The sequence below is a fragment of the Chinchilla lanigera genome, unplaced genomic scaffold (assembly GCF_000276665.1).
Source record: "Chinchilla lanigera isolate Chin_1 unplaced genomic scaffold, ChiLan1.0 scaffold00114, whole genome shotgun sequence".
NCBI classification, from domain to species: Eukaryota; Metazoa; Chordata; class Mammalia; order Rodentia; family Chinchillidae; genus Chinchilla; species Chinchilla lanigera.
The window spans coordinates 1,328,369-1,355,187 of record NW_004955515.1 but is presented as its reverse complement, the minus strand read 5'-3'; the positions used below and the strand labels follow the sequence as shown (position 1 = coordinate 1,355,187).

General features: G+C 45.1%; 1 protein-coding gene across 5 annotated transcripts in view; it reads left to right on the top strand.

Moving 5' to 3' along the window:
* Window positions 1-26,395, top strand: part of Syk (spleen tyrosine kinase) — a 71,414-nt gene extending 45,019 nt beyond the window's left edge. For 3 of the 5 annotated variants that reach the window (XM_005408869.2, XM_013506884.1, XM_013506885.1), the window contains 11 exons: window positions 4,965-5,103; window positions 5,697-5,778; window positions 6,156-6,181; window positions 7,878-7,946; window positions 14,235-14,325; window positions 15,696-15,873; window positions 19,011-19,220; window positions 19,651-19,840; window positions 21,363-21,503; window positions 22,414-22,526; window positions 23,927-24,017. In XM_005408869.2, coding sequence (XP_005408926.1) covers window positions 4,965-5,103; window positions 5,697-5,778; window positions 6,156-6,181; window positions 7,878-7,946; window positions 14,235-14,325; window positions 15,696-15,873; window positions 19,011-19,220; window positions 19,651-19,840; window positions 21,363-21,503; window positions 22,414-22,526; window positions 23,927-23,999 — 1,312 coding nt within the window. In that variant the 3' untranslated portion in view covers window positions 24,000-24,017. Of the gene's footprint in view, window positions 1-4,964; window positions 5,104-5,696; window positions 5,779-6,155; window positions 6,182-7,877; window positions 7,947-14,234; window positions 14,326-15,695; window positions 15,874-19,010; window positions 19,221-19,650; window positions 19,841-21,362; window positions 21,504-22,413; window positions 22,527-23,926 lie in introns of all 5 variants that reach the window. The other 2 variants (XM_005408868.2, XM_005408871.2) reach the window with 2 other exon arrangements.
* The last annotated feature ends 424 nt before the right edge of the window (window positions 26,396-26,819 follow it).

Genomic DNA, 26,819 nt, shown 5'->3' with positions numbered 1-26,819 from the left:
TGATATGTATCTGTGGAAGTTATGAGTGTCTTGTGCCTGGAATCCTTTCTGCATAACTCCAAATCAAATAGGTTTTTGGGCTCTTTGCATGAGACTCTCATGTCCAAGTGTACCCTTGCTGCTAGCCCAAGAGGTCATCCTGCCTACTGCAGTGGTGATGCTTGTGTGTGCTCTTCGAACAGACCTATTTTTTACACTTATTTGCCACTCTTTTTTTCTGTTGTAGTTTTTAACTCATCTTTTATTCTATCCTTACATTTCAAAAAATGAATTGTGGCTGTCAGAAGAAAAAGCCTTACTTATCAATAAATGAAACTGGCTGCCATAAGCCTCCTTTGCTACAATAAAAGCTTAGTCCAGTTGGCCCTCTCGTGTGCTGTCATGACTGATCAAGAGGCTATTTTACTTGATGGATGGGTTTGGCAATCATAGGTCAGCACAAAGCATCACAACCTGTCCGAGTGTAAAGTTCACAGACAGTTGTGGGTGGATGGCAATACCAGTTCCAGTAGTGCTGATCAAAGTCTCTGCAAAGCTGGGAGAGGCAGCATGACCTGGTCCACCTTGATGAACTAGAGTAGACTGGAGAGGAAAGAGCGAAGGGAGAGAAAGGGGCAGACAGGCATTAGGGTAAAATGCTTAGAAAGGGAGATGTGTTGCAAACGGAATGGCATGGCCCCAGATACGTACGGTTTTCTCCCCTTGTCTTGCTTTCAGTGTTTGTATGGAGTGTACATCAGTGGACTTAAATGTTGCTGTTTGGTTTTTTTGTTTTATTTTATTTTGAGATAGGGTCACACTGTGTAGTGCAGGCTAGCGTTGAACTCACTATTTAGCCCAGGCTTGCCTTGAGCTTGCAGTGATCCTCCTGCCTCAGCCTCCCAAGTGTAGGCATTACAGGTATGCGCCACCATAAGCTGCTTGTTGCTGTGTTTGGAGACAAAAGTACCCGACATGTTTTCATCTTTCAGGCATCAATAACACTGGCATCCCTCCTAAGATGAGGCTCTTAACAGGGCCTTCTGTGGTCATGCACACTGTCTAGGATGTCACTTGCCCCCAGGCCCCTCCCTGTCTCCTTAGCTCACCTGGAGAAGCCACGTGGGCCTGATGGCTCTCAGAGAGGATGCCACACCCACACAGTGCAGCTGTCTGTGTCTCTGTACAGCCACGGTGAAATTCTCCGCGTGCACATAGCCAATCCCAGGCGCCCCCTGATGTGATGCCCTGCCTAGTAACTCCCCACTCCGCCCGAGAAGAGGGAAAATGAGAATGTCTATTGGGCTGGGATGTGCTTCCCTCCTCTGTGCTGTTGACAGCAGACCGGGCAATGTCCCAGGAGCCTTCAGGAGCCTGCTGGGCAAGCACCCCACCTCCTCCTGGCCTTCATGTCACCATCTGTGCCCAGCATCACCACCACACATCCCTCACCCCTGAGGGCACGAGGGGGTAGAGAAGGAGTCCACCCTGCCTCCTGCCTCACCTCTGCAAGGGCCTGGGTCCCTGAGGCTGCACACCAAGGGGGGGTCCACACTGCAATAGGCCTGTCTTTAGGCCAGTTGGTACAACTTCTCAACATAATCTTGAGGTCAAGCCCCAGAAATCCCAGGCTTTGTAACTGCAGAGTGCAAATCTATCAGTTCACGTCTTCCATGGAAATCACTGGGGACAAAAGTATTCAAAAATAGTCGAAGGTTTCAGTGACCACCCCAGGCAAGCTGAACCCCACAGAAAACACAAAGACTTGCCTTGGCTTTCTCCGTAGACCTGGTGTGCGCGTGCATGTGTGTGTGTGTGCATGCATGTGTGTGTCCACAGCATCCACCAAGACCAGCTTTCTCTGTAACAGCAGAGGGCTGGGAAGAGCAGCCAGGAGGCAGCTTCCATACCAACTTTACACAAATGTTAAATTAAAAATGGCCCAGCCCAGGCTCTGCCTGCAACTGGCAGATACCTCCCTGTCTCCCTGTCTCTGGTCATTACTGTGGCTGGTGCCACCTACAGATGCCAGGCCTGTGGGTTTCCCTTGTCTGTCCTCACTTCCTGCCAGCTTCCTGGGCACTGCTCAGGCTGCATGTCCATGGCACCAGCCACATCTGCCAGTTACCTGACCTGAAGAGCGTGTATGCACAGCTAGGTGGCCAGAGGGAATTGCGGGCAGCACGTGTTCCATAGGAGAGTCTCAGTGATGTTGAGCCTTTGCGGGAATTGTCTTCCAAGATCAAGAGATGGTCTCCATCTCCTCCTGTCTTGGTGCCCTTTGTGCGGTGCTTGCTGTGAACTGTAAAGCCTGTAAGGTGCAGCATTGTCTAGTTGCAGCTGAGTGATTACTCTAGTGAGTGCCACCAAGTCAAGAAGCAAAATATTGAGTAACCCAAGGGGCTGAAGATGCTTCCCACCCCACATCCGTCCTTCTGGAAGAGGCCACTTTAGACTCATGTGGTCGTTGTGCCCTGGCATGTTTTGGCTTTTGTTTTGTATTTTTGTGTTTCGCTTTAACTTTACCACCTAGTTGTGCATCTCTGAACTCAATCATTTGCCCATTTGGGGACTTCGTGTATGTGGGACCATGGAATATATTTTCTGTCAGCGAAACTTTGTGTAACTGTCATTGCTTTCATTTTGTTGCTTTAGCATATTCTGTTTAATGAGTAGATTTATGGTATGATTTATTTACTCACTCTATAGTCAGTGAATATTTAGGTTGCATGCAGTTTTTGATAAGCACAGATAAAACCACTAAAAAATCCCAGCATGTGTTCTGGGGCATACAGTGCACACAGTTTTTAATACCTGCAGGTGGGGTTATTGATGCAAGAAGTCATCCCAAACTGCCCTCCAATGTGATCGCATCAGCTGATCTGTCAGCAGCAATGTGAGGGCTCCTGTTGGTCACCATTCTCAGCAGCACTTAGAGTTCTCAGTCTTTAGATCTCTGCCAGTGTGAACACACATTACTGTCACTGCCACATCTCTGAGGTGGACTGCACCACCTTCATGGGTAATCTGTGATTCTCCATGTTAGTTTTTGCTTGTTGTTGACATTTATTTACTCATTTATTTAAGAACCAAGGCCTTAGTATGTTGCCCAGGATAGCCTTGATCTGCTAGGCTCAAGTGATCCTGCCTCAGCCTCCCACTTACCTGGGACTACATGTATGCACTGTCAGGCACAGATTCCACGTCAGTGTTAACAAGAAAAAAATCAGTCTCCTTTATGGTAAGGTGGATTGGTGCATAACGGACATGGACTTAAGAGAGCAGAGTTCATACCCCACTTATTATCTCTATGACCTTCAAGTCTCAGACATGAAGGGCTCTACATAATGGAAAACAACATTTTTGTGTGGCCTCTGGTCATCCTGCTCCAAATTTATAGGCACATGCATAAATTCTTAACAGTTTGTTATTTATATAGTTCTTTATACACCAAAACTATTCTGTGGGTCACTGGTATTTATAAGATAAAGTAAGCATAGATAACCCCATATTATAAAATAGCTTCCCCATAAAATAGATTCAGTTCTCTATTTACATAAAAATATGTTTTATTATGTGGTCTGGGTTTTTTCTGGTTTACTGGTAACCAGCTCTGGCTGTCACTGGCCATGTGACCATGACAGTGGAGTTCACACTTCAGGGTGATGGTGCCTTGGGTGGTTGGGAGGATGTGCTGTTTTCATAGTGGGGAAGTTTCACAGTAGCCACTTGCTGGGCCCACAAGGGTCTGGGTATGTATCTTCCACCTTAGCCAGCTGCCCTGAGCAGCTGTGTGCAGGGAAGCCGGCCACTGTGCCTGGCCAAGCACCAGTTGAAAAGAAACTCATTTTTAAAGTTCCAGCCTCCTACGCCACAGTTCAGCTTTTAAATCTTGGGCAAGCTTTCTGAGATGAGTCTACACGGTGGTGAGCAGGGAAAGGGAAGTGTGGCCACGTCCGGTACCAAAGCCTATCTCACTTTTGTGTACCCATAGCTGTGACCCCTGGGGACCCAGCAGAAGTAGCAGAAATCCCCCAGTACACATAAGTGGGGTCACAGTTGAGCTCTTTCCAAGCAAGGAGGAAGGATTGCTTAATGCTCAGGGACCTCAGCTTCCTCATTTCTGCAAAGACCAGGGATAGAGAGGCTTCCTTGTCACTCACCCTTGCTCCAGCCTCTGACCAGAAAGGCAGGTGATGATGGAGATTATGCCACCTTGAGCCCTTTCAGCCCCAGCGGGACTGCGTCCTCCCCAGACCCTGCAGATCTTCCTGGCAGCCCTCATGCTCCCACAGTCAGGAGTGGCCCTTACAGAGGCACAGTAGGTGTGTTCCTCTGCTGCCACCAACTCTTCAGTTCACCAGGATGTAGGGCAGGGGTGGCACTGAAGGTCACCAGGAATGATCATGGCAGTGGAGCCTCTGGGCCCCAGTGCTGTCTCCTCACCCCACAGTGATGACGTTTTCTTCTTGGGGACTTTGCCTGACGGTGTCATGGGCATGTTAAATCTTGACCCTGCTCCTGTGGTGGACACAGGGGAAAGCAGTGAAGAGGGCCCTGGGGAGGAGAGCTGACACATCCCTCCCTCGGCACACCAGAGGACCCTGACTAACCTGAGACCCAGATACCACCAACTGGCCTCCAGGGACACAGCTGGCAGGTGTGACCTAGACCCAGATGATGAGGCCCCGGGGCTCCACAGTGCCCCTTGCCCTGCGCCACCCTGCTGCCCACTGAGCCCTCGGCCCCTGTTCCCCTTCAGGCCTGCTGGGGTTTAGCCATGGTCCATCCCAACCTATCAGCACTTCCCAATGGGAGCTTGCTGGTTTTGACCCTACCTGAGACCACACGGTGGGTGCAGCCTGTAGACTGCCTCCCCCACCAAAGGGTCCCCAGGCATCTGCCAACCTCAGGCAAGGCCTCCTGCTAGACCCCTGTTCAGGACTGGCCCATGCAGGGTGATGTCGCTGTGTCCTCTCTTCTAGGATCAGGGCCAGAGACAACAATGGCTCCTATGCCCTTTGCCTGTTGCATGAAGGTAAGGTGCTGCACTATCGCATCGACAAAGACAAGACGGGGAAGCTGTCCATCCCTGAGGGAAAGAAGTTCGACACACTTTGGCAGGTACATGTTCTCTACCTCTCCACCTCTCAGGCACAGCAGAGGCCCGTGGAGCTGCCTGGTCCATTGACCCTTAGAAGACCTTCCATTTTTTATATGCATGATCACATTGGTTTTTCTGGACAACACAGTAGGGTATCTTTAAGCCCTAATCCAATTTCAGAGCTCCAGTACAATTTTTCTGAGAGCTACTAATCACTGCACTCTGGTTTTATTCTTTACTTTACTCAGGAATCTGAAAATCCTTAGGCCAAATCTGGCTTGGGGCATATCCTTGTGCAGTCTTTGAAGAGAGTGGTTCAAATGCTTTTAAACCTATGTTTTGAATGAACGAATGAATGAATGAATGAACAAACAACGAAGTGGCAGAGCTGGTATATGGTCTCCAAAAGCCTAAAATATCCCTTGTGGACATTTATGAAACTGTTTGCTGGCCCCTTGCCAAGGACATCTGTGGCTGTGCTCCAGTCTCCCCAGCTTCCCTGGGCGGTGGACTGCATGGAAGCATCAGATTTAAGTTTCCTTGGGTCACTTGAAAGCCCAACGCTATTTTCCCATCTCTTGCCTCATTACTTACCATATTTCTTCTCTTTCAGCTGGTGGAGCATTACTCGTACAAGCCGGATGGTTTGTTAAGAGTTCTTACAGTTCCATGTCAAAAAATTGGCACACAGGCCGGTGAGTGATGAAGGCATCTGAATGTCTGTTTTTTAGATACTAGTCACAGTCAGCCTTGTTCCAGATTTGGTGCATTCCAAATTCAGGTTAAATGAGACCTTGTTCTTACAAAAAGACTAAATGGGTTGTCAGAGCATTCGAATTTTAGGTATCACAAATCAAAAACCAGTCAATCACTTCTGAGAAACTAATTCATGGCTGAAAAAGCTACTGAAAGAGGTTGAAAAGAAAGGGGTACAGAAAGTGTGTACTCTTCTCAGGCAGCAGTGTTACAATCATACCCATTGTTCTGCAGTAGAAAAGGGGCTAAGTAAGTGGTGCTTGCTAAGACAGTAATTGTTCAGACCCTTTCTAACCAGGAAATATTACTTTTGCAGCTCATCCACAAAGTTCCAGTATTGCGGTAAGTATCATCACAAATACCACTGGTGCTGAAGCAGTTATGAATTCTCACAAATTCAAAGCAGACTAAGCTAACAGGGTAGCAGTGCTGTTTTGATGGCACTTGAGAATATCCCCCTTGATCAACTGGGAATTCTAGTGAGATTAGGTACACTCAGCCTGTTGTGGGCACTAAGCTAGCCAAGTATTCTTAATTTCTTGGCTACATTAAATTCCCCTCATTTTCTAAAAGTGTTAAAAATGAGGAGTGAATCCAATGCTAAATCAGGAACAGGCCTCCCACCAGATCTGGAAAATGAGAGCATTTCCTCCCATTCAGCCTTGGACTGTGTGTGGTAATACTTGGGCACTAGCGCCCCCCACCCCTTGCAGTGCATCACAAGCCAGGTAGATAAGATGTCTGCCTGAGGTTGTCTGACCAACTCCTGGCTTAACAACTGACACATCATTGCCAAGGAACTTGACCTTTCTGGATAAACTGGGTTAACTAGAACTTAGGACACTTGGAGAGACCCTAGATGCGAGGAAGCCCTGAAGAAGGATGGAGTGTGGAGGCGTGGCCAAAGCCCACATCCCGCTGCATTAGGAGGCAGTGAGACTGTGCCCACACACTTCTCTCTGTGGATGACAGGAAAGCCTCCCTTCTCCCTCTAGCCTAGTAGGAGGCAACACATAGATTAATATTCAAGGCAGGAATTGGTTTCCTCACCCTTTTGGGAGACTTCACTGTAGACATTCCACGTCTTTTAATACCATCTGGAGAGTGAGCCCACTATACCTGCTAATCCCTGAAAAACTATGTCCACATTCTACCTGCAGTAGAGAGGACTGACCTTGAGCTCATGTTGAAAGCTCTCAAGACCAATGCTTTTGTTATCAGATTGAGAGACCTTGACGTAGCCAAACAAAACAAAACAAAACAAAACAAAAACATGAGGGAACTTTGGAATCATAAATCCTACTTCCTTTCCAGAGTCCTCAATTGCTTTGATGCTTTGTACCACTCATGAGCCAGAGCCTTTTCTTTGACACATCCTCCATGAGAGAGATCTATTTCCCTTTAGATGGATAAGGAGTTAGGGCTGAGAACTCTTAGAAGACAAGAAACCCTACATTTAGCTATATCACCCAATAGCTTTTAAGTTAGATATTTTGGGATAACTTTTTATTGGCTGATAAGATGCATACAGAAAAAGATGCAGATTCCCCAAGTGTGCAGCTCAGTGACCCTCCATCAACCCAAGAGACCCAGTACCCACCCTGTGAAAATGATGCCACTCAGCAGCAGACCTGCTGCAGTTTTTTCCTGGTGGTCTGTTTGAAGCTCATGACATAATAACTCCCCATGGGAAGCAACACATGCATTTATAGTCAAGGCAGGAATTAGTTTCCTCATCCTTTTGGGAGATTTCATTGTAGATTTTCTGTGTCCTTTAATACTGATGTCAGCTCTGATTTCTAGCCTTCAGTTTTGGAAAATTCTTCCCAAATATTTTTCTAGATCCTTCTGATGGGATGGCAGGCTCTTCTGGAAGGGTTTCAGATGACTGAGAGTTGCACATAGGAAATCTTAATGGTGGGGCCAGGAGGGGCAGCAGAGTGATTACAGAAGAGCTCAACAGCACATCACATAAGTTGTCCTGGGTTTGTTTCCTGAAACTGAATTGACTGTTCCTCTTTGCCATTATGGTTTCTAGACTTGGTCAGCGGGTGGAATAATCTCCAGACTCAAATCATACTCCTTCCCAAAGCCTGGCCACAGAAAGGTGCTAAAGCATCCCCTGCTTGCTGTCCCTGACTGAGTGGTAGGACTGATCCGCATGCACCCTGCACTTGCTCGCCTCGCTGCCCTGCATCCTGCGCTCTGTGCCTGCCTCTCTTTGCCGTGTGCAGCCCTGGTTTGCACCTGTTGCTCTGGGTGCTGTTTGCCCAGGTACATTCATGCTTTCCTGTGGGTCCTCAGTCACTCGCTGCTCAGTCCAGCAATTTCTGTCTGCTCCGTCTGCTAAAGTGCAGCTTTAAAGTCATTTCAGTGAGCAAGATCGGTGGCAGCAAAGGCTTAGGTTAGACAATCTTTTCAAAGACAACCAATTTATTTTTTTTGTTTGTTTGCTTGTGTTTTGTACTGGAGATTGAACCAAGAACCTTTGCACTCAGCTGCATCCCCAGCCCTTTTTATTTTTCATTTTGTTGCTATGTCATTAAGTTGCCTGGGCTGGGCTCAAACTTACGATTCTCCTGCTTCAGCCTCCTGAGTGCTGGTATTACAGATATATGTCACCATGCCCAGCTGCAAAGTTACATTTTGATTTGCCAGAATCACGTGTCACAGCATTATGGTAATGGGTTATGGAAGCTACATCGTGAGGGAGGAGAGCCCAAGGATTTGTGAGATACTATTCACTGCCCAACGAGAACTTTCAGACTTTGATTTTATAGATATTGAGAGCTACAGCCTTTCATTACTGCCCTGAGATGCAGAGAATTAGAATTCATTATCCTAGCTTATTAGAATTAAATAATGTTAAATAATGAATTAGAATTATAATGCATATTAATTCATTATCTACCATTCATTCAGTTCCTTCAAAATAGTTAAATTTTTAATGTAGAACCTTAACATAAGAAGAGAGATGACTGCAGAATTTCTTCACAGCAATACTACATTGCTGATTGATTCAATAATGAGAGCTCAGGTTAACCAAATTGGCAAATTAAAAGAAAATATCACCACCAAAAACCAGTAAAACAGTCTGAGGAGGTGAACACCTGCCCTGCTTTTTGTTATTTTCTAAGCCGACTGAAGCAGCTTCAGGTCACTCACAGTAATTAAGGAAACACCTAAACGATCAGAGTCATTGTGTTTTTAGACAATAGGACAATGAAAGGAAGTTAAAGAATCAGCAAGTAGACTACAGAAAGAAATACAAACAGTAAAAATACATCATCAAAAGAAAAATAAGCTGAGAGTAAATATTAGTAATGGAAAACACAAATATGTGCATGTGTGTGTATGAATAATTGGCTTAATGTATAAAGAGACTATAAATCAATAAGAAAGTATCATCTAAAGGCCAAAAAATGTCAGTATATAACTTAGAGTAAACCAAATATAAATAGTTCTTAAACATATGAAAAGTTGTTAAACTTCGTAACAAGAGAAATACAGCTACGGTGCTCAACTTTCTCCATCTGCAAAACTAATCCAGATGTAAACAGCCGCACATATCATATCGCAAGGGTAAGGCAGATGAGCAGTTCTGCACTTTACTGGAGCAGTGTGAAATAATACAGTCTTTCAGAAGGGGATTGCATTTTGCAACATCTATCACAATTAAAAGTTTATAAAACTCAGTGCTATAATTCCACTTTTGGATTTTCATCATTAGATCTCTTGCATTTTCTGCAATCATGTATATATAAAGGTGTTTATTCCAACACTGTATAATTGATCATCTGGTAATAATGCTGGTGCCTGCCACTGGGAAATAAATTAAATCAGTTACAGTAAAATTGCTGCTATGAGAAAGCTGAGATCTAGAATTGTCTCCAGATTAAACTGTTAAAACTGTTAATGACAAAGTAATGGGTAGATATATAGGTAGCATTGATATGGTATGGAATATGCTGGAAAAATATAGAAAATACTAGTAATGCCCACTGCCTCTGCAAACCAGGATATAAAGAAACCTACTTTTCACTGCAAACCCTGTAGTGCCTTTTGAAATGTGTACCTACTAAAATATTTTGTTTTTTAAAACAGTTGAATATTACAAATTAATCTAATTCATAATGTGAAAATGCTTTTTTGCAAGAAGATGGTTATCTATTTAAATTTATAACAACTTGAAACTAGGCCTTAAATTTTTATAGATGTCAAAAATATCAGTAGATAATTGCTAAGACAGCAGAGCTCCATGATTTAAACTATAGATTCAAAACATTTTAATTTCTTATCAGAATGATTTTAGGAGAACTAATATTTATGTTTCCACTTACGGTTGGGGAATTTTTCCATTATTTAAAAGACATGAGAAAAGAATTGTGAGAATTATCTCAAATGTTCCATCTATTATGCTAAGGAGTAAACAGTTTTCTCTAACTTATTTATTTGGTCAACATCAATAGCTGTTTTTAATAATTCAGGTACAAAATACATGTTAAAAACTTGACAACTCTAGCATCCAAACAGTTAAGGATAATTATACTTTGCTTTAAAAATTATTAGATAGTTTTAAAATTTCATAACAAAAACTGAAGGGCAGATGCATTTTCTTTAGAAATCCCCTAAGGTGGTCAGACTGAAATGTGTTCTAGAATTTCTCATTAAAACCCATTTTTTATATTTTATTTAGCACATTTATTGATAATTGGGATATTTAAAAACTTACATGTAAATACACAGTTTACTACGGTTCAGTGAGGAGAGAGATAAAAAGAATTCTCCAGTCCCCTCTCTTTGCTTGGTAATGCTTAAACAGTGGACAACACTACTGAGAAGCGTGTTTCCATATAGTTATAAAGGGCCAGGTTTTGATCTTCACTGTGAGATGAGAGAAGACTAATTGCGTAGGTCACTGGCTATTTCCCAGTACTACAGCAAGCCCAGTATATCCCCGAACTCCGGCAGGGATCTGCCTGCAGGGTGCTCCTGCGCTGTTGACCCAGTCATTCCTGCACCAGAGACTGCTTCCAGGTCTGCTGTTTTGTGGCCAGAATTCCTGAAGCCAACTTGCTCTCTCTGCAGTCAGATGAGTATGTGGTCACCTGCAGAACCTCTGCTGTCTAATTTGAAAATGTCGTTCAGAGAACTGGGAGCAAAAATGAAGGTCTAGAAAAGTGACCCAAAATATCCCTTGGCAATACTCTGGAACCAAGGAACTCTGAGTGTGCCCACCTGTTCCATACAAGCAGTAACTTTTCTCTGTGCACACTTCCAAATCCCAGTTCTTATAAAAGTAGGCACTTAAAAATACTGGTCAAATACATTTTATATGTTCAGTTTAGTCTAAATAATGAAGGGTGAGGGATCATAATTTATAATCAAATGTGATTTTTACATTATTATTATGGATTGGCCTGTCATTACTTGAATTTTGCTCTCCGGAAAGTAGGAAGCTAGGAAGCTGGTGCCATCTAGTGGTGCCCAGCAGTTGTAAATGCAGAAACAGAACAGTTGACTTTTTATTTACCTCTTGTTCTCTGTATGGAAAAGATGATACTGTCCACGGGGGCAGAATCAGATCATCAAATACTAAGCAAAAAGAATAATGACTAGTAATAGTAATGTGTATTGTAACCAGTAATACATTTTTCATTAAAATTAATACATTAAACTTTAAATAATAATCCATACTTTCATAGGTTATCATTATGCCCTTGTACTCATTCTTTGCAAAGTTTTCAAATTCTGTTTTGCAACTGAGCACTGCTTCCGGAGGTGTTGATGGTTGTGGTTCTGCTAAACAGCCTGTTCATCAAAATCTTCGGGCAGATGAAATTTGCATATTGTATCTTCTCAGAAGTCACTGCTGCTCTTTGCTACAGAGCACGCATTCTCCCACAGGAAGTGTCATCTTTTGCTTTGATCCCATCTGTCTCCAGAAAGGAAAGGGGCTGGAAGCTGAGGCATCTGGATTTGTTCATCCAGGGACACAGCAGCTCTCTGTGGATGTACTACGAAGGCTCCTCCTTGTGACACAGTGCTCTCTGTTGGCTGGCACTGGCACGAGAATAAAGCCCTGAGCCAGCGCCACTGAAAATATGGAGCCCAAATCTCCGAAGATCCCCAGTCTGTTCAGGAGTGAATGCGCTGCCAATGAGAATATGAATTACTTCTGTCCAAGAGTTTAGATTCTCTGGGTCCATCATTACTATTTCTTATTTTTGATACACTGGTATTTTCTTTGGCATTTTTAAAACTAACCTCATTTATTTTAAAAATTTTTCCCAACAAGATTCCCAGGTTAGGTAGTTGCACTCTTGTTCAACTGCAACATGCCTTTTGAAGTTCTCTTACCCTAGAGAATATTCTGGAAGGCTGTAGACCCCATGTGCTACCCTGAGTGGCTAGAAGGCAGGGGTCCCCTCTTCTTGTCTCTGGTGGCAGCTCATCCTGGGGCACTTTTTAACTTTCAGTCTGTCAGGTTTTGTCCTGAGATCTCAGAATCTTCCTGCCTACAGGAAAATCAGGAGTTGAGGTGATATTGCGTTAACCTTAAAAGACTCCTTTAAAAAGCTACTGACAGCCAAGAGTACAATTGCAGGAGGGAACTGAGGCAATGGCAAGGCTGAATACCTTGGGATCCCCCTGTTTCTGCTAGGAGAGGTCTCCCAAGACAGGGCTAGTATAAATTCGAAGTAAAATTATAAATTTGAAGTAAAATCAAAGCATGTCCAGTAGTCTTAAAATATACAAAGGTTTACAAGAGGTAGATTACCATTTGAAATTGTCAGTAGCTGTTTCTGTCTGTTAATGTTAAGGGTTGAGAGGTAACTCATTTTTAAATCATATTAGTTTATACTTCATATCTCCCATTATGAGAAGGGACTTGCTTTTATCCATCCATCCATGTGCTTGTGTAACACATTTTTATTAGGCACCCATAGTGGGCATGGCATACAGTGAATTAAGGTCTGTGTACCCTGGAACTTTTGTTGTCATTCTTGATGTATATCATGGTAACTTCCTTTAAATAGTTCAGTAAGATTGCTGAGATAGTCCATGAGAAAGTGCATCTAACAGTATCCCTTTGATGTGTAAGAGCACATCACGTACCCTTTACCCTCACCAAGAGGGCATTCATGGCCACAGGCAGTGCCACCCTCTGCGTGTGAGAGGAAAGGCAGGGTGTCTGGAGACTCCCAGCCAAGCGGCAGTGGCATGACAGCCCATTATGACTCCATCGCTGTACTTTGTGAGCCCCTTATATCAATAAGGCTGCTGCCTCTGAGGATTTAGCGTGTTCTGTTACCTAAATGACTGTGTAATGTAAAGCTTAATGTTTCTGTTTCTTTAAATGTCTTCAAAATCTGGTGTTATCTCATTTTTGGTAGTCAGTGTTTGGGCAATGATAAGGTAAATGGATGTATAAAGTTCCTACCCAACTCACACCAGAATCAAAACCAAACAAGCAAGCAAACAAACAAAAAAGAGGGTTTGAATTGTGGTTTGGTCTTCCTGTAAACCAAGTAGCAATCACTGGATTCAATGTGGAAGTGAAGGTGGGTCAGGAAAACACAACTCAGGATGCTCAAAAGGGGAGTCCTTAAGAGTATAAGGGGCAGATTTTCCCAGTTATTTCATGATGAAAATCGATGTCAATTCAATACATAATAGAGTAATGGCCAGCAAAGCTGTGCTTTAGATGTGCTTCTCTTACCTGCTATGGCCAGGAGGATCATTTCCCTCTGGTAACCAAAGCATTCCCCATCACAGAGGCCCCCGGGTGCCATGACCACTAAGAATAGCAGTGGCAGCAGCACTGTGGCAGGCTGGGGAAGGCTGGGGCAGCCAGACTTTGTTAGGACTGGTCAGGACTGTCCTCTGCCCACATCTTGTTAGATCTCTCCTGAAGATAAAGACAAGGGTGGAAACCCTGGGCTAGTATGGGAGTCTCACACATGCTTTGGGTTGAGCAGGAAATAGAAGCAGCTGATGGAAATTTAATTTCCCTTTTTAAGTAACTTCCACGTAAAATAAGAGAGATAGACTTAAGAGAAGAAAGTGAATCCAAGAGGAACATGAAAGCCCTGCATGTCTGGGGCAGGCTGATAGGACACAAACTGATGCCTACATGGGCCAGGAACTGCCTGACAGGGAGAGCAGGTTCACTCACGGCAGGTTTGAGGCCCCGGTGGGCTCCCCGAGGACCCAAACAGCTGATCCAAGAATGAGATAACCCATTATTTATTCTTCTCTTCCTTTCTAATTCTTGCCTTTGTCTTCCCTGCCTAAGTTAAACTGTGATATTTGAGCATAAATTACAGTTACTCAGATGCACTCTGTACTGCACGAGTGAGGAAAATGACATGCCGTCGTTCATGTACTTCAGACTCACCCATCCCCAGGGAGCCGGCCAGAGAGTACGGTGTCTTTCAATCCCTATGAGCCAGAACGAGGAGGGCCCTGGGCTCCGGAGAGAGGTGAGAACACACTTCCACTCACTGCGCATTCTCAGAGCAAAGCTCATGGTCACCTCTAAGTCTGTCGAGTTGGCACTCAGGCATACCCAGTCTGTAACAGACCACTGTGGGGATGTCACTGTCCAGTGGTAGGCAGCAGGCACCATGTGTCCATGAATGGGGCAGTTCTGTTGAATGAAATGCCCTTTTACAATAAAGGACCTTTCTGACAAACTGGCAAGGTTGGCAATGTTCATGTTGCTTCTTCAGAATTCTGTGTCTCTAGCAACGTCCTGTCTACCCTCGGTTGAATTTCTGTGAAGTCCATGTTCTCAGAAAGCTGCTGGTGTCCACTCATCAGCAGAGACACAGTTGTAACAGAAGGAATGGCTGAGCTGCTAGAATTCTCAATGCATTTACAGAACTGAACTGACTCTGTGAAGTGCACCCATGCTGACTTGGTCCCAGAAATGGGGCCTTTGGGGGTCTGCTGTGGGTTTTTGAGGTGTCCCCAGGTTCATTTTTATAAGTTTTTTTTTTTTTGTACCAAGAATTGAACTCATCACCCCGCGCTTCCCAAGTTCATTTTTATTCATGAATTTGGAATGTGTTTATTGCTACAAAGCACCCCCCGCAAATAGTGGTAATCAGGTATTTCTCATTTAATTGACTCCTGTGTGTCAGGGATTTGGACTCAGTTTGGGGCCAGTTGTCAGATTACATTTGGAGCCCAAGGGCTGGGGAGATAGCTCAGTGGCACAGCAAGAATCTGCCTGGCAAGCATGAGGTCATGAGTTTGATTTCCGGTACCAAAAAGAAAAAAGAATACAGTAGGAGCCCAAGTGGCAGAGGTGGTGGTGAGGCTGGCGGGGCCTCTCTGCCTCCAGTTGGTACCAGGGCTGTCTGGTTGTTCTCTCTGAGTGGGCTGGTCTGAGATTCTCCCAACATGGCAGCCTCAGGGCAGTGAATGGTACCCAGGGCTCCCCAAGATGCCAGGAACAGTTTTCAAGGAGACAAGACGTTGCGCAGCTGTCCGTAGCTTCACTCTAGAAGTAATGTACATGTGTGGCTTTGGATATACTCTGTTGGTTTGCACAGTTATAAAACCCACCCAGGGAAGGTGACAGAGACCCCACTGCTCAATAGGAGGGGTGTCAAAACGTTTTCAGACCTATTTAAAGTCACTTCAGCCCATGGAAGGGCCCTGTGTCCTGTTGCCACTTCTAGATGACCTTTCCTTGATGCCTCCCAATCCTGCCTCCAGTTCCCAGCTGGGCCCTAACTGTTCCATGTGACCAAGCAATTGTGTGACCACAGGAGGGGTGGAGGGGGAGATCCCTGAGTCTTCACAAAAGACCCAGCCCCAGTGTTGTCTCCTGGCTGTGTTTCAGGCACCCAGAGAGAGCCCCTGCCTATGGACACTGAAGTGTATGAGAGCCCCTATGCAGACCCAGAAGAGATCAGGCCCAAAGAGGTCTACCTGGACCGAAACCTGCTGACCCTGGAGGAAAATGAACTGGGCTCTGGGAACTTTGGGACCGTGAAGAAGGGCCACTACCAAATGAAGAAGTAAGTGAGATGCTCTCTCATGGTGCTCTAAACCTCAAGTGAGCTGTGTTCTAGAAACTTCTAAGGAGTAAGTGGGGTGCTCCCTCATGCTACTGTCATTTTTCATGTCAGCTATGTTCCAGAAACTTCTAAGATGTAAATGGGTGCTCCTTTATGCTGCTGTTGTCCCCATGTGAGCTATGTTCTAGAAATGTCTAAGAACACATCTGTAATGTTCATTTAATCCCAAATACATTTAACCTAATATGACAAAATCATGTTTTATTAACATAATTTTTGTTCATTCCTGGTACACTTACAATGACATCATCTGCTATGTATACTAACAACAGAGAAATATTTTAATTTTTGTGCCTTACAGAAAATTAGGAAATAGAAACAAATATGTAATAAGAACAGCATATTCACACTACCCAAATACAGCTACTCTTAACTAATCTTAGTGTATTTTTTGTTTCTTTGTAAGGCACTTATATGCACACATTCACTATCTCACCAAAATGAAATCATTCAATAACAGTATGATGTTTCTATTTATTTTCTTTGATTACTGTGTTTTATCTTTCTTACCCAGAAAGTTCTTAATTTCAAACCATTTTTTTTTTTGCTTTATGGCACAATTTTAATAATAATGTCATTATACAATAGTTAAAATTATTATATTACTAAACTGTCTTCATATTTCACCTGGTCTTTAAAAAACATCCATGTAGAATGTTCAGTCAAAAGGCTGGTTTCTAAATTCCTTTGTGACAACCCTCTCTTTGAATAAGCATGATACTAATATGAATATGTTTAGGTTAATTGTTCATGCTATTTGAAATTGAGAGAATTTTTGTTAAAAATGTTTTACTTGGAGAGCTAACTTCCATGATTCAGGGGTCAAAAGTATTGATGAGGCCCATGGGTAATAAGCACTGCCTAGTGTACACAAAGCCCTAGGTTCAACCCTCAGAACTACAAGGGAAAAAAAAGAAAAATATGTGGGCCAAAGTATACACAACAACTCTTGCATCAAAGGCTGGCCCTCCCATATGTGTGTGTGTACACACATATGTATATACATACACACACTACACTGGTATAGTGCTCATATTTAATATATGTACAACTATCACATTTTAAAACTATTAATTTTTACATATTTAGGCATTATTATCTCAATTTGTTGATTGCATTCAAATTCCTTGCTTAAATATGTGAGTTAAAATATATATAAGTACAGATACACAATTTTAGCTACAGAGTTTACCTATAGGAGAGGCTATCTATGTCAATTTGGGTCAAAATAATGTCTTTACCCTATTAGGTCACCAAGCCCATAAACACACCCACTTTCCATATACTTCCATCTTCTTTACTGTCTCCCAGCTTCTCTGCCGACTTGTTTAATTTTCTGTGTATAGGTCTTTAAAATCTTGTTAGATACATTCTTGGTATTTAGCACTTTTGATGTTATATAGGGTGTCATTTTAAAATTTTTACTTCTTAATCTGTGACATCACTTACATATGGAATTGTGACTGATTTTAAACATGGATCTGATGGACAGCAATAGTATTGAATTTGCTATTTATTATCAGTTAGGTATTCTCTGTAACGGGTCGCTTGTGAGCAATGACAGTTTTTTTTCATCTTTCCAATCCCCGTACTTGTGTGTGCTCTTCCTTGTCTTACTGTTGCACATGTAGAGCCATGTTTGAAGTAATTGTTAGTAGCCTTATGTCTGATAGCAAGGGGAAAAAATCCAGTATTTCACCACTGGCTATGATGTTAGCCATAGATGTGTAGCTGTTTTGGGGCCTACATTTCTAAGTGGCTTTTAAAATCATGAATATATGCTGAATTGTACTGAATACTGTGTTCCATGGAGATCACCCTGTGGTTTTTCTCATGCATTGTGCTTATGTGGTGGATTACACTGACTGGCTTTCAAATGTTAAACATACCTTCCATTCCTGGAGTAAACTTCCCTTGTCCATCGTTCATTCATTTTATCCTTTTTTTTTTCTTTTTTCATAAATCACTAATCTTAATTTGCTAAGTGTTTCTCTTAAAATGTTATACCTGTGTTCATGCAGGGTAGCAGTTGTTCTCTTGCAATTTCTTTATCTGACTTTAGCATTTAGAATAATGCTGGCTTTGTAAAATGAGTTGGGAAATTTATTTCCTCTTCTATTTTTCTATGTGTTTGTGGTGTCATTTCTTCCTAAAATAGCTGGAAAAATCAAGCATTTTTGATCCCTGCTCCATACCATACACAGTATCAGATTCAGATGGATAGTAGAACCATATGTGAAGGGCAGAACAACTAGGTGTCCAGCAGTGGCATTAAAGGAATATTGCCATGTCCTTGGGGAGGGTGCAAGGCTGGGAATGTTCTGATCTGTCTGTATAAAAGGCCACAGGCTGTACTCCTGTAGTAATACCCACTGAAGTTGTGTGTGCTTTCTGTATGTGCATCAGCCTTCTGTTATTCTTTGATTTCACTTGTTCGTTTTCATCCTCCAGTTTGAGAGTTCAACAACAGAGGTGCATTCTATGCTTTTGGAAACTGTATGGTAGAGAGGTGCAGTTTTTCAGATTATGCTTAGTTAAGTTCTGTTCTTTCACTTAAACCTCGCTTTATCAGAATATTTTCAAGGTGATATTTATATGAAAAGATGAAAAATCTAAATTTTTGCAAATTTTCTGAGATTTGCTTAAAGTTAACAGAGCTTAGCAGAGAAAAAGGTGCTTTTTAAAAACAACTGTGAGCTTTAACAAGGTACACTTTAAATTCCACACCTAGAAACTCATTTTTAATTCATATTAAAAGAATGCTACATTTATATGCTTACACATAATGTAGATGGCAAATCACAAAAAGTCACAGGAATCTGTGTATTTTGGCAGTGTAAGGGTTTAGTTTGGTGTGGGGCATTCTTTAGCACTCGTCCTACCATTATTTATAAGTAGTGGATGTATTAATTTTCTTAGAAGGGAGGGTGGTTGGAGACTTGTTGGTCATTTATTCCATGGCCTCCTCAGATGCATCTCCACGTCCGTTCTGTGGCAGATATTTCCATAACAACATTTCTGCATGGCAATTATATTTAGAAAATATTTTTCTAGGGCTTAGCCTTTTTCTTTTGCAGAGGCGTGAAAACAGTGGCTGTAAAAATACTGAAGAATGAGGCCAATGACCCAGCTCTGAAGGCCGAGTTACTAGCAGAGGCGAACGTCATGCAGCAGCTAGACAATCCCTATATTGTGCGCATGATCGGGATTTGTGAAGCCGAGTCCTGGATGCTGGTTATGGAGATGGCCGAGCTTGGCTCGCTCAACAAGTATTTACAGCAGAACAGGTACATGGAGTGCCCAGAGGACACGGAAGCTGTGCTGTGAGGGCCAGGGTCCCTGTACAACCACGCATCAGCCTGATCTCTATGTAACCTTTCATTCTTGGCCACTTCTGTCCACACTCAGGGACCGGAAGAGAGGAAGGAGAGGAGCATAGCAGCTCTTGTTGCTTAGAAAAAAATCTCCAACCCAGTAATATTATCTTTATTCTCCTGTGGGGCTTACTGCGGGGCATGCATTGCAAACAAACCTGTTGAACACCAGGAGGGTGGTGTTTAGTCTGGACCAGCTGTAGATTAACAGGTTGTCACCACTCACAACTCTAGCTGTTTAAGATCAGGGAATGAGCTGACCCCGGGTGCATGAAGTGCGCAGCTGTGCATTCTGGAATGGACCACTGTCTACTTGGACTGATGACACCCTTATGGCTTTCAGGCATGTCAAGGATAAGAACATCATAGAGCTGGTTCATCAGGTTTCCATGGGAATGAAATATCTGGAGGAGTGCAATTTTGTGCACAGAGATCTGGCTGCAAGGAACGTATTGCTGGTCACACAACATTATGCCAAGATCAGTGATTTTGGGCTTTCCAAAGCTCTTGGTGCTGATGAAAACTACTACAAGGTAGGAACAAGTCAGCTAAGGCTCAGAGCAGCAGGTTGTAAAAACTTAAAAAAAGATAAATGTTCTCTTATTTTATTATGGTAGGATAAGAAGCAGTTACTAGTAACACACACACACACACACACACACACACACACACACACACACACACACTCTTACTAAGCTTTTTCTGTAGAGGAAGGGCTGGAGTTGCCAATGGAGAGAGACTCACTTTTTGGCATATTTACAGTGTATTAAAATATTTACTTTCTTATCCATTCAGAACTGAAAATAAACTTGAAACAGCATACGTGACTATATCGTTCCCAAGTTTTGAAATAAAAATGTAAAGATAATGCATCACGTAGCTGAGACAGAAGTAGTCATTTGTATCATTTTGAGAAACCATATAAGGGCGCCTCCTGTCTCCAGAGCGATGTCCCTGGGCTGCTGCTTCTGACCCAGTGAAGTGGGACCAATTTTCACTGAAATTGGGCCTGGGAGGACGTGGCCCAGGCTGAAGGGTGACATCAGCAAGTGCCATGTTAAGGCTGAGCAGGGAACACCCTGACCCTCACTCCAAAGGAAGGGGTTTGCTATGTTCAGTTTTGATCTTTTTATTATCCTTGGATTTCTTAAATTAGGAATTTAGAAAACTTAAGTACATCTAATATTAATTTTTAAATGACACAGGAAAAGTCTTTGCAGAAATAATTAGCATTGGCTCAAAACGGTAGACAAATATTTAATAATAGCCTGCGAACAGCCAGGGTTTCCTGGTACATAACCAGGACAGAGCCAGGGCCGACTCTTCCATACCCTCTTCGGCTCTGTGAAGCCCTAAGCAGCCAGAGTAGCGGCAGAGGAGATAGCCCGAGACCTCAATCAGTTTGTCCTGAATCTTAAAAATGTACATTTAAATAGTAAAATTAGTGTCTAAGACTTGAAAATTAATAGTTTTAAAATTCATTCCAAATACACACACACACACACACACACACACACACACACACACATGCATGCACATCCACACAGCATTTTCTGGGTCATGATCTTATTCTTTTTAAAAATTGTGGTAACAAAAACATAACATAAAAGCACCGTCACAGTCATCTTCCCACACAGGTTAGCACTGTTGAGTACACTCAGGTGGTCCCCCAGCCCCTGCAGGACCCTTTGCATCTTGGGACGCTGCAGCTGGCTTAGTCTGAACCTGGCTTCCACTCGCCACTCTCTGCTCCCGGCTGCTGCTCAGGAACACAACTGCTCTAGGCAGCTCCTCTGCGTGCGACTGCGCGGCACTGGCCCTTGGTGGCCAGCTTACCTCATGAGCACAAGCCCACAAGTCTCCTCCCTGTTGGAGCGTACACCACTGGCCTCTGCTCCTTCCACCATCCATGTGGACGACCCTTTGTTGGTCTGCTCACCTGCCCACCGCCGCTTGGGTTGTGCCTGTGTCTCGGCTACTGGGGGTGAAGCTGCTAGTGAGTGGGGGTGTGCAGGCCTCATTCTTCACCCACATCGCCGTCTGCTTTGCGTGCAGGCCCAGACCCACGGGAAGTGGCCGGTGAAGTGGTATGCCCCGGAGTGCATCAACTACTACCGCTTCTCCAGCAAGAGCGACGTCTGGAGCTTTGGTGTGCTGATGTGGGAAGCCTTCTCCTATGGCCAGAAGCCCTATCGAGTGAGATGCCTCTCCCTCTCCCCTTCCCCTTTCTTCCCCTCTCCCTCCTCCTTTCTCTTCCCCCTCCTTCCTCCTCTTCTCCCCCTTCCCCTGGCCCTCCCCCTCCTCTTCTTGCAGTGCTGCAGACTGATCCCAGGGCCCTCACACTGAGCTACATCTATAGCCCTTTTTTTTCATTTTGAGACAAGAGTCCTGCTAAATCACTGAGTTGCCCATGCTGGGCTTGAACTTGTGATCCTCTTGCCTCTGCCTCCTAGAGTGGTGGGATTACATGCAGAGGCCCCCACACCAGCTGAGTAAGCCATCCTTAACAGCATGGTACTTTCTTCGCTCTTTGGTCTTTAGGATAAGCACCAGGTTATTTTCACAAGAACCTGAAAATCATGGAATCTGAGCACCTTCTCTGAGTCTTTTGACATGAGGCAATTAGGCTGACCTCAGTTTACACTGAACAGAAAAAAATTACTAACTGTACAGTGTTTTTCCATTGTATATTACTCATACAGATGTGCATAAAATATATACCGAGACCATCCTTCTTTAGAGCTAAGACCAAAATGATGACTGTTGACAGCATCCAATTTACAGCCCAGTTACATTTTTAAGATTTTTTTTAATTAAAAAAGTATGCCAGAAGTGCACAGATCAGGGGTACTGCTGGGTAAGCATAGCAGGAAACTGTCCCCCAGGTGAGGAGACAGGATGGAGCTCAAAAGTCCCTTCCCCTGCCCATTTGGCCCTTTCCCAGTGGGTAGCCCCCGGAACCCCAGCACTGCAGATGACTGGAGCCTACTTTGGGAACTTGCACAACTGAAGTTGCAGTGTGTGCTTCTTTTGTCTTGGGGTGAGCTTGTTACTCTGTTGGCTGATGTGATGTTTTAAAGGCTCCTGGGCATTTTGCATGTCTTAGGGGATGAAAGGAAGTGAAGTTACTGCCATGCTGGAGAAGGGGGAGCGGATGGGCTGCCCTTCTGGGTGTCCACGAGAGATGTATGAGCTGATGAACCTGTGCTGGACATACGAGTGAGTACTTAGCACTTCCTGAGATCGCTAGGAAGGCTCTGGAGGTCGGTGGCATGCCTGGGCATGGCAGAGAAGCATAAATTCTATCTTCCTGTGTGTCAGGAGAGTTCCCTCTCCTAAATAAAGCATGGCAGGGACAGAGATTGACTGCTTTAACATACAGTCATGTCACTTAAGGACAGGGACACGTCCTAAAAATGCTTTGTTAGGCAATTTGTCTTTGTGATCGCATTGTGTGGTACACTTACAGGCTAAGGTGGCAGTGTCACTGGGTGATACAATCTTATGGAACCACCAGATGGGGAGGGCATCACAGAATCCCAGGTGGCATCAAAAGCATTTGGAATGTCTCCCACCTCTGACATGCTAGGCAGCATCAGCTGCCATACCTTAGAAATCTGTAGGAGAAACCAGATATTTTGATGCCATTTGATAAAACTGCCCATTTTGGTTCTACAGAAATAACTCTGCTCCAGTAAAAGCAAGGGCTGTTTGGTGACTTTACTTGCTTGCATTACAGTCAAAATAACAAAAATGTGAAATAACAAAAATGATTTCTCAGCAAAGATAGTCAGTACCTGCAGGTTCTGCATTTACAGTTCAACCAGCTATGGATTAAAAATATTTAGAAAGAAGTACAACTGTACCAAACATATGCAATCCACTCTATAATGCAGTCTAAAAACTATTTCCATAACATTTACACCATATTAGGTATTATGAGTAATCTAGTGATGGAAGCAAACACCTTCTTATTTTATAGAAGGGAATTGAGCACACATGGCTTTTGACTCTGCAAGGGTCCTGGGGCCAATCCCCCATAGCCTGAGAAGTATGCTCCTAGTAGAGAAAACAAGGGAGCCTGCCCATGTGTTTAGAGATCACAGACTGTAAAAACCTTTAGCCCGCAGTTCCCTTATATCAGCACCTCCCTCACCAACAGTAACCCTTGCTATGCTGTGATTAAGTCTGGGTCTTTGCCTTGTCTATGCTAGGCTTTGAGCTTTAGTAAGAACCTGTATCCGTGGCCCATTTTCTTGAGACTTCAACTGGAGTGTAGGGAGGAGAGCTGAGTTATGCCATGTTTTTGCTCTAGGGACATTCTAAGTCTCACATTAGCTGTGTGCAATGCCCAGACACATTCCACGTGCTAGTGTCCAGGGAAGCCGCCTCTGACCCTCGTGGGGGTGGGGATGGGCGCCTGAGCTCTAGTGCAAGCTTCAGCACCTTCGAGGTGGCAGGAGTGTCCTGGAGCTCTGGTTGAAACGCAGATTTGGGTGGTGTAGACTTGGGGGTACTCCCAGGGAACACTTAGTGCACCAACGGGTGGAGCGGGCCTGTGCTGGCCCCTTCCCTAGCTGGTGTTCTGCGCAAGGGGCTGACCGCTGTTTGCTTTGCAGGGTGGAGAAGCGGCCTGGCTTTGCGGCAGTGGAACTTCGCCTGCGCAACTACTACTATGATGTGGTTAACTAGCTGCTCCTGGCCTGTCTGCAGCTGCCTTGGGTCAGATGCACTCCGATGCACAGATTTTCAGGGTTTCGTTCTTCCTCCGCCCGAGGCAAAGGCCAGCCCTGCTTGGATCCCCGGACCACGCTGGTGCCTCAGTGAAAGCTGCCCGCCTCGGCCTCCCAGAACCAGCCCAGCCTGGCACATGGGAGTGGGACTGAGACCTGGGGTTCCCTGGTTGTCGTGTCTGTACAGTATTCCTAACAGATTATTTTTAGGATCAGTCTCCAATAGTTCTGCTGACCCGCGCCCGGGGCTAGGTGGTTCGGAGCGTTCCAGACTCCACCTTTCAGCATCCATGGCAGGACCTGGGGTTGGCAGGGGCAGATCAGGGTCCCTGGCCAGAGAGAGGCTGCTGGGTGGGGGAAGTGCCGCCAGCTTAGATCAAGCTTGAACAGTGCAGTTTCTAACTAAACAAGCTGCCAGTTAATGAAACAGGAATGATAGGGAGCCTGGATAGTGTGCATGCTCTGCAGCAGGAGCCCAGAAACATCGGGTGCATTGAGCCCTGCTTGTGTGTGGCCTAGCGTGGTGGCATCCCGGAATCTGCCTCCTGCCGACCGCCTTGAGGACTGCCCTCATGTACCCTGTGCCCTTGCAGGGACCAGTGACCCAGGTCCCGCACCACCGCTGGGGAGGCCAGCTGCCCCTCCTGTGTGACCAGTGCTCTCACTTTACTGGCAATCCCCAATGCAGGCCACTTCCTCTATCTTCTGTTACTATCACTGACACCTGAGCCTGGGTAATTTATAAAGAAAAACTCTCACACACTTCTGAATGCTGGGGAGTTCGCATCAAGATCTGGCGCCTCGGGCAGTCCTCCCATGTCATAACATGGCCAGGTCATCACAGGGGCACAGTGAGTGTGCCAGCTCCCCTCTTCCTAGCCATCTGGAGGGGGCTTCCAAAGAGCGCACCCGTTCAGGGCGAGACTACACTGGCCCTTGCCACACATCGGCCTTGCCAAGTGTGACTTGTGCAAGACCTGGAAGTTCTCTTCTGGTCTCTGACTGTTAGCTAATCCTTGACTTAGTGTTTCTTTATGCAAAACGTTGCCCCTTAATAGGAGTTTTGTTGGGGCTCTGGAAAGTTAAAAAGTGAATCAGCCATCATTCTTCTCTTGGTAGACTCATCAAGCTTGGGCGCATCCCATCTTCACACCTGCGGCACTTTAGCTTGCATAAGACCCCTAACATCGAGACAAGACAGGAGAAAGGGGGTAGTCAGGACCTTTGCTGAGCCAGAAGATGTGAGTCATTCATAGAACTTGGGTCAAGGGAGTTTTATTAACCATTCACACTTTTGAATTGCACTGGTGGTTTAACTGTTCTGTTAAAGAGCGGGTCCCTGTGTGTTGAGCTCACTGAGCAGATCCTAGAAACACCTTTAACGTCCTGCAGTAACCAAGATTAGTGGCAAAATCTCAGCTGTGAAGCTGTCCTGAGAGGAAGGGTTGGCTGTGCTGCCTGGGGAAAGTGGCACACAGGTCCTGAGGAGGACCCAAGGCCCAGCTGGCAGGCCTGCCCCTGGAGCATGCTTGCACTAGAGCCCATGGACCCCAGGAACAGGGGCGGGGTGTGGAGTGGTGGAGCCCTGCACGTCTTCTTTCCAGTGTGATTTTCCAGCCTCTTCGGCAGCAGCCTTCCTCAGAGTCCAGAACACTGCTGGGGCCTCACCTCCTTTGAGAAAGCTATCCAGCTGGGCCTTGGGCCCTTCTGTCCTCTTCCCCAGGATAGGCAGGCTCCGGGGTGCAGAAGTCCCAAGGTAGCCAGCGTGAGGGGCCTCCCTGGGGACCCACTCTCCTATCCCTGGGGTTGCACTGAGGGAAGGCAGCCCCACTGAGAACGCTCAGACTGTGAGAAGGACCGAGTCCCCCTACAGTGTTTGTCCTGGGCGGGGTTTCCACACAGCTCCAGGATGTGCTCACCTCTGTCTGCCTGGCTCTGCTTTGTCTGAGTGCCTCCCCTGGCTCCTCAGGAGCAGGGTGTGGGGGACTGTCCAGCTGCCTGCAGTGTCCCGCTGTCTGCAGATGCCAAGACACCTCCTCCCACGCAGTACCGAATGTGTCTGTGGCAAAACGGCATCCGTGCATGGTTAGAATCGTGGTGCGTTGGCATCTGAGCATGCCTTGCCCCACTCACCAGTGCCCAGCCCCGCTTTGGTCTGCTGGACAGCGACTTCACACGAATGTCACCATGGCTCCCTGATGTGTCCTCTGGGACTCCCCCTTGCAGGGGTAGTCACCAAGTTGTCCCTCTTCCCTGCCACCATTAGCAATGCAGCATGTTTTGCATTTATTTCAGAGCTATATTTTGTCACTGGAGATTTTTTCAGACTGATTTTTAATAAAAACTTTAAACTACCTTTGTGGTTACTGTCACAGAAGCTGTTAGGGTTGGATGGGTTACACTGTCAGTGGGGTTAAGCAGTTGTCAAATGTGTCCTGTGAACATGCTCTGAGAAAGGCTGCGCCCCCTGCCTGCTGTAAAAGGCAGATAGAAGCAGCTGAGCTCCAGCCACAAGGAAGAAGGAGGCCACATGGCAAGTCCCACCCTGCCACTGAGAAGGCCCGTGACCTGTCCTTGGTCTGTGGCTCTGGCATTGAAGACCTCCAAGCCCACACCTTACCCTACCAGAGAGGACTAAGGAAAGCCCTGATGGTACTGAGTGGCATGGGGTTCCAGCTCTGCCTTCTCTCCGGAGAATCTCAAGAGCATCAAGGCAGACGGAGAGGCTTGCAGAGCCCCCATTTCCTGTTCTAAAGAGATCTCTCTCACACACAAGCAC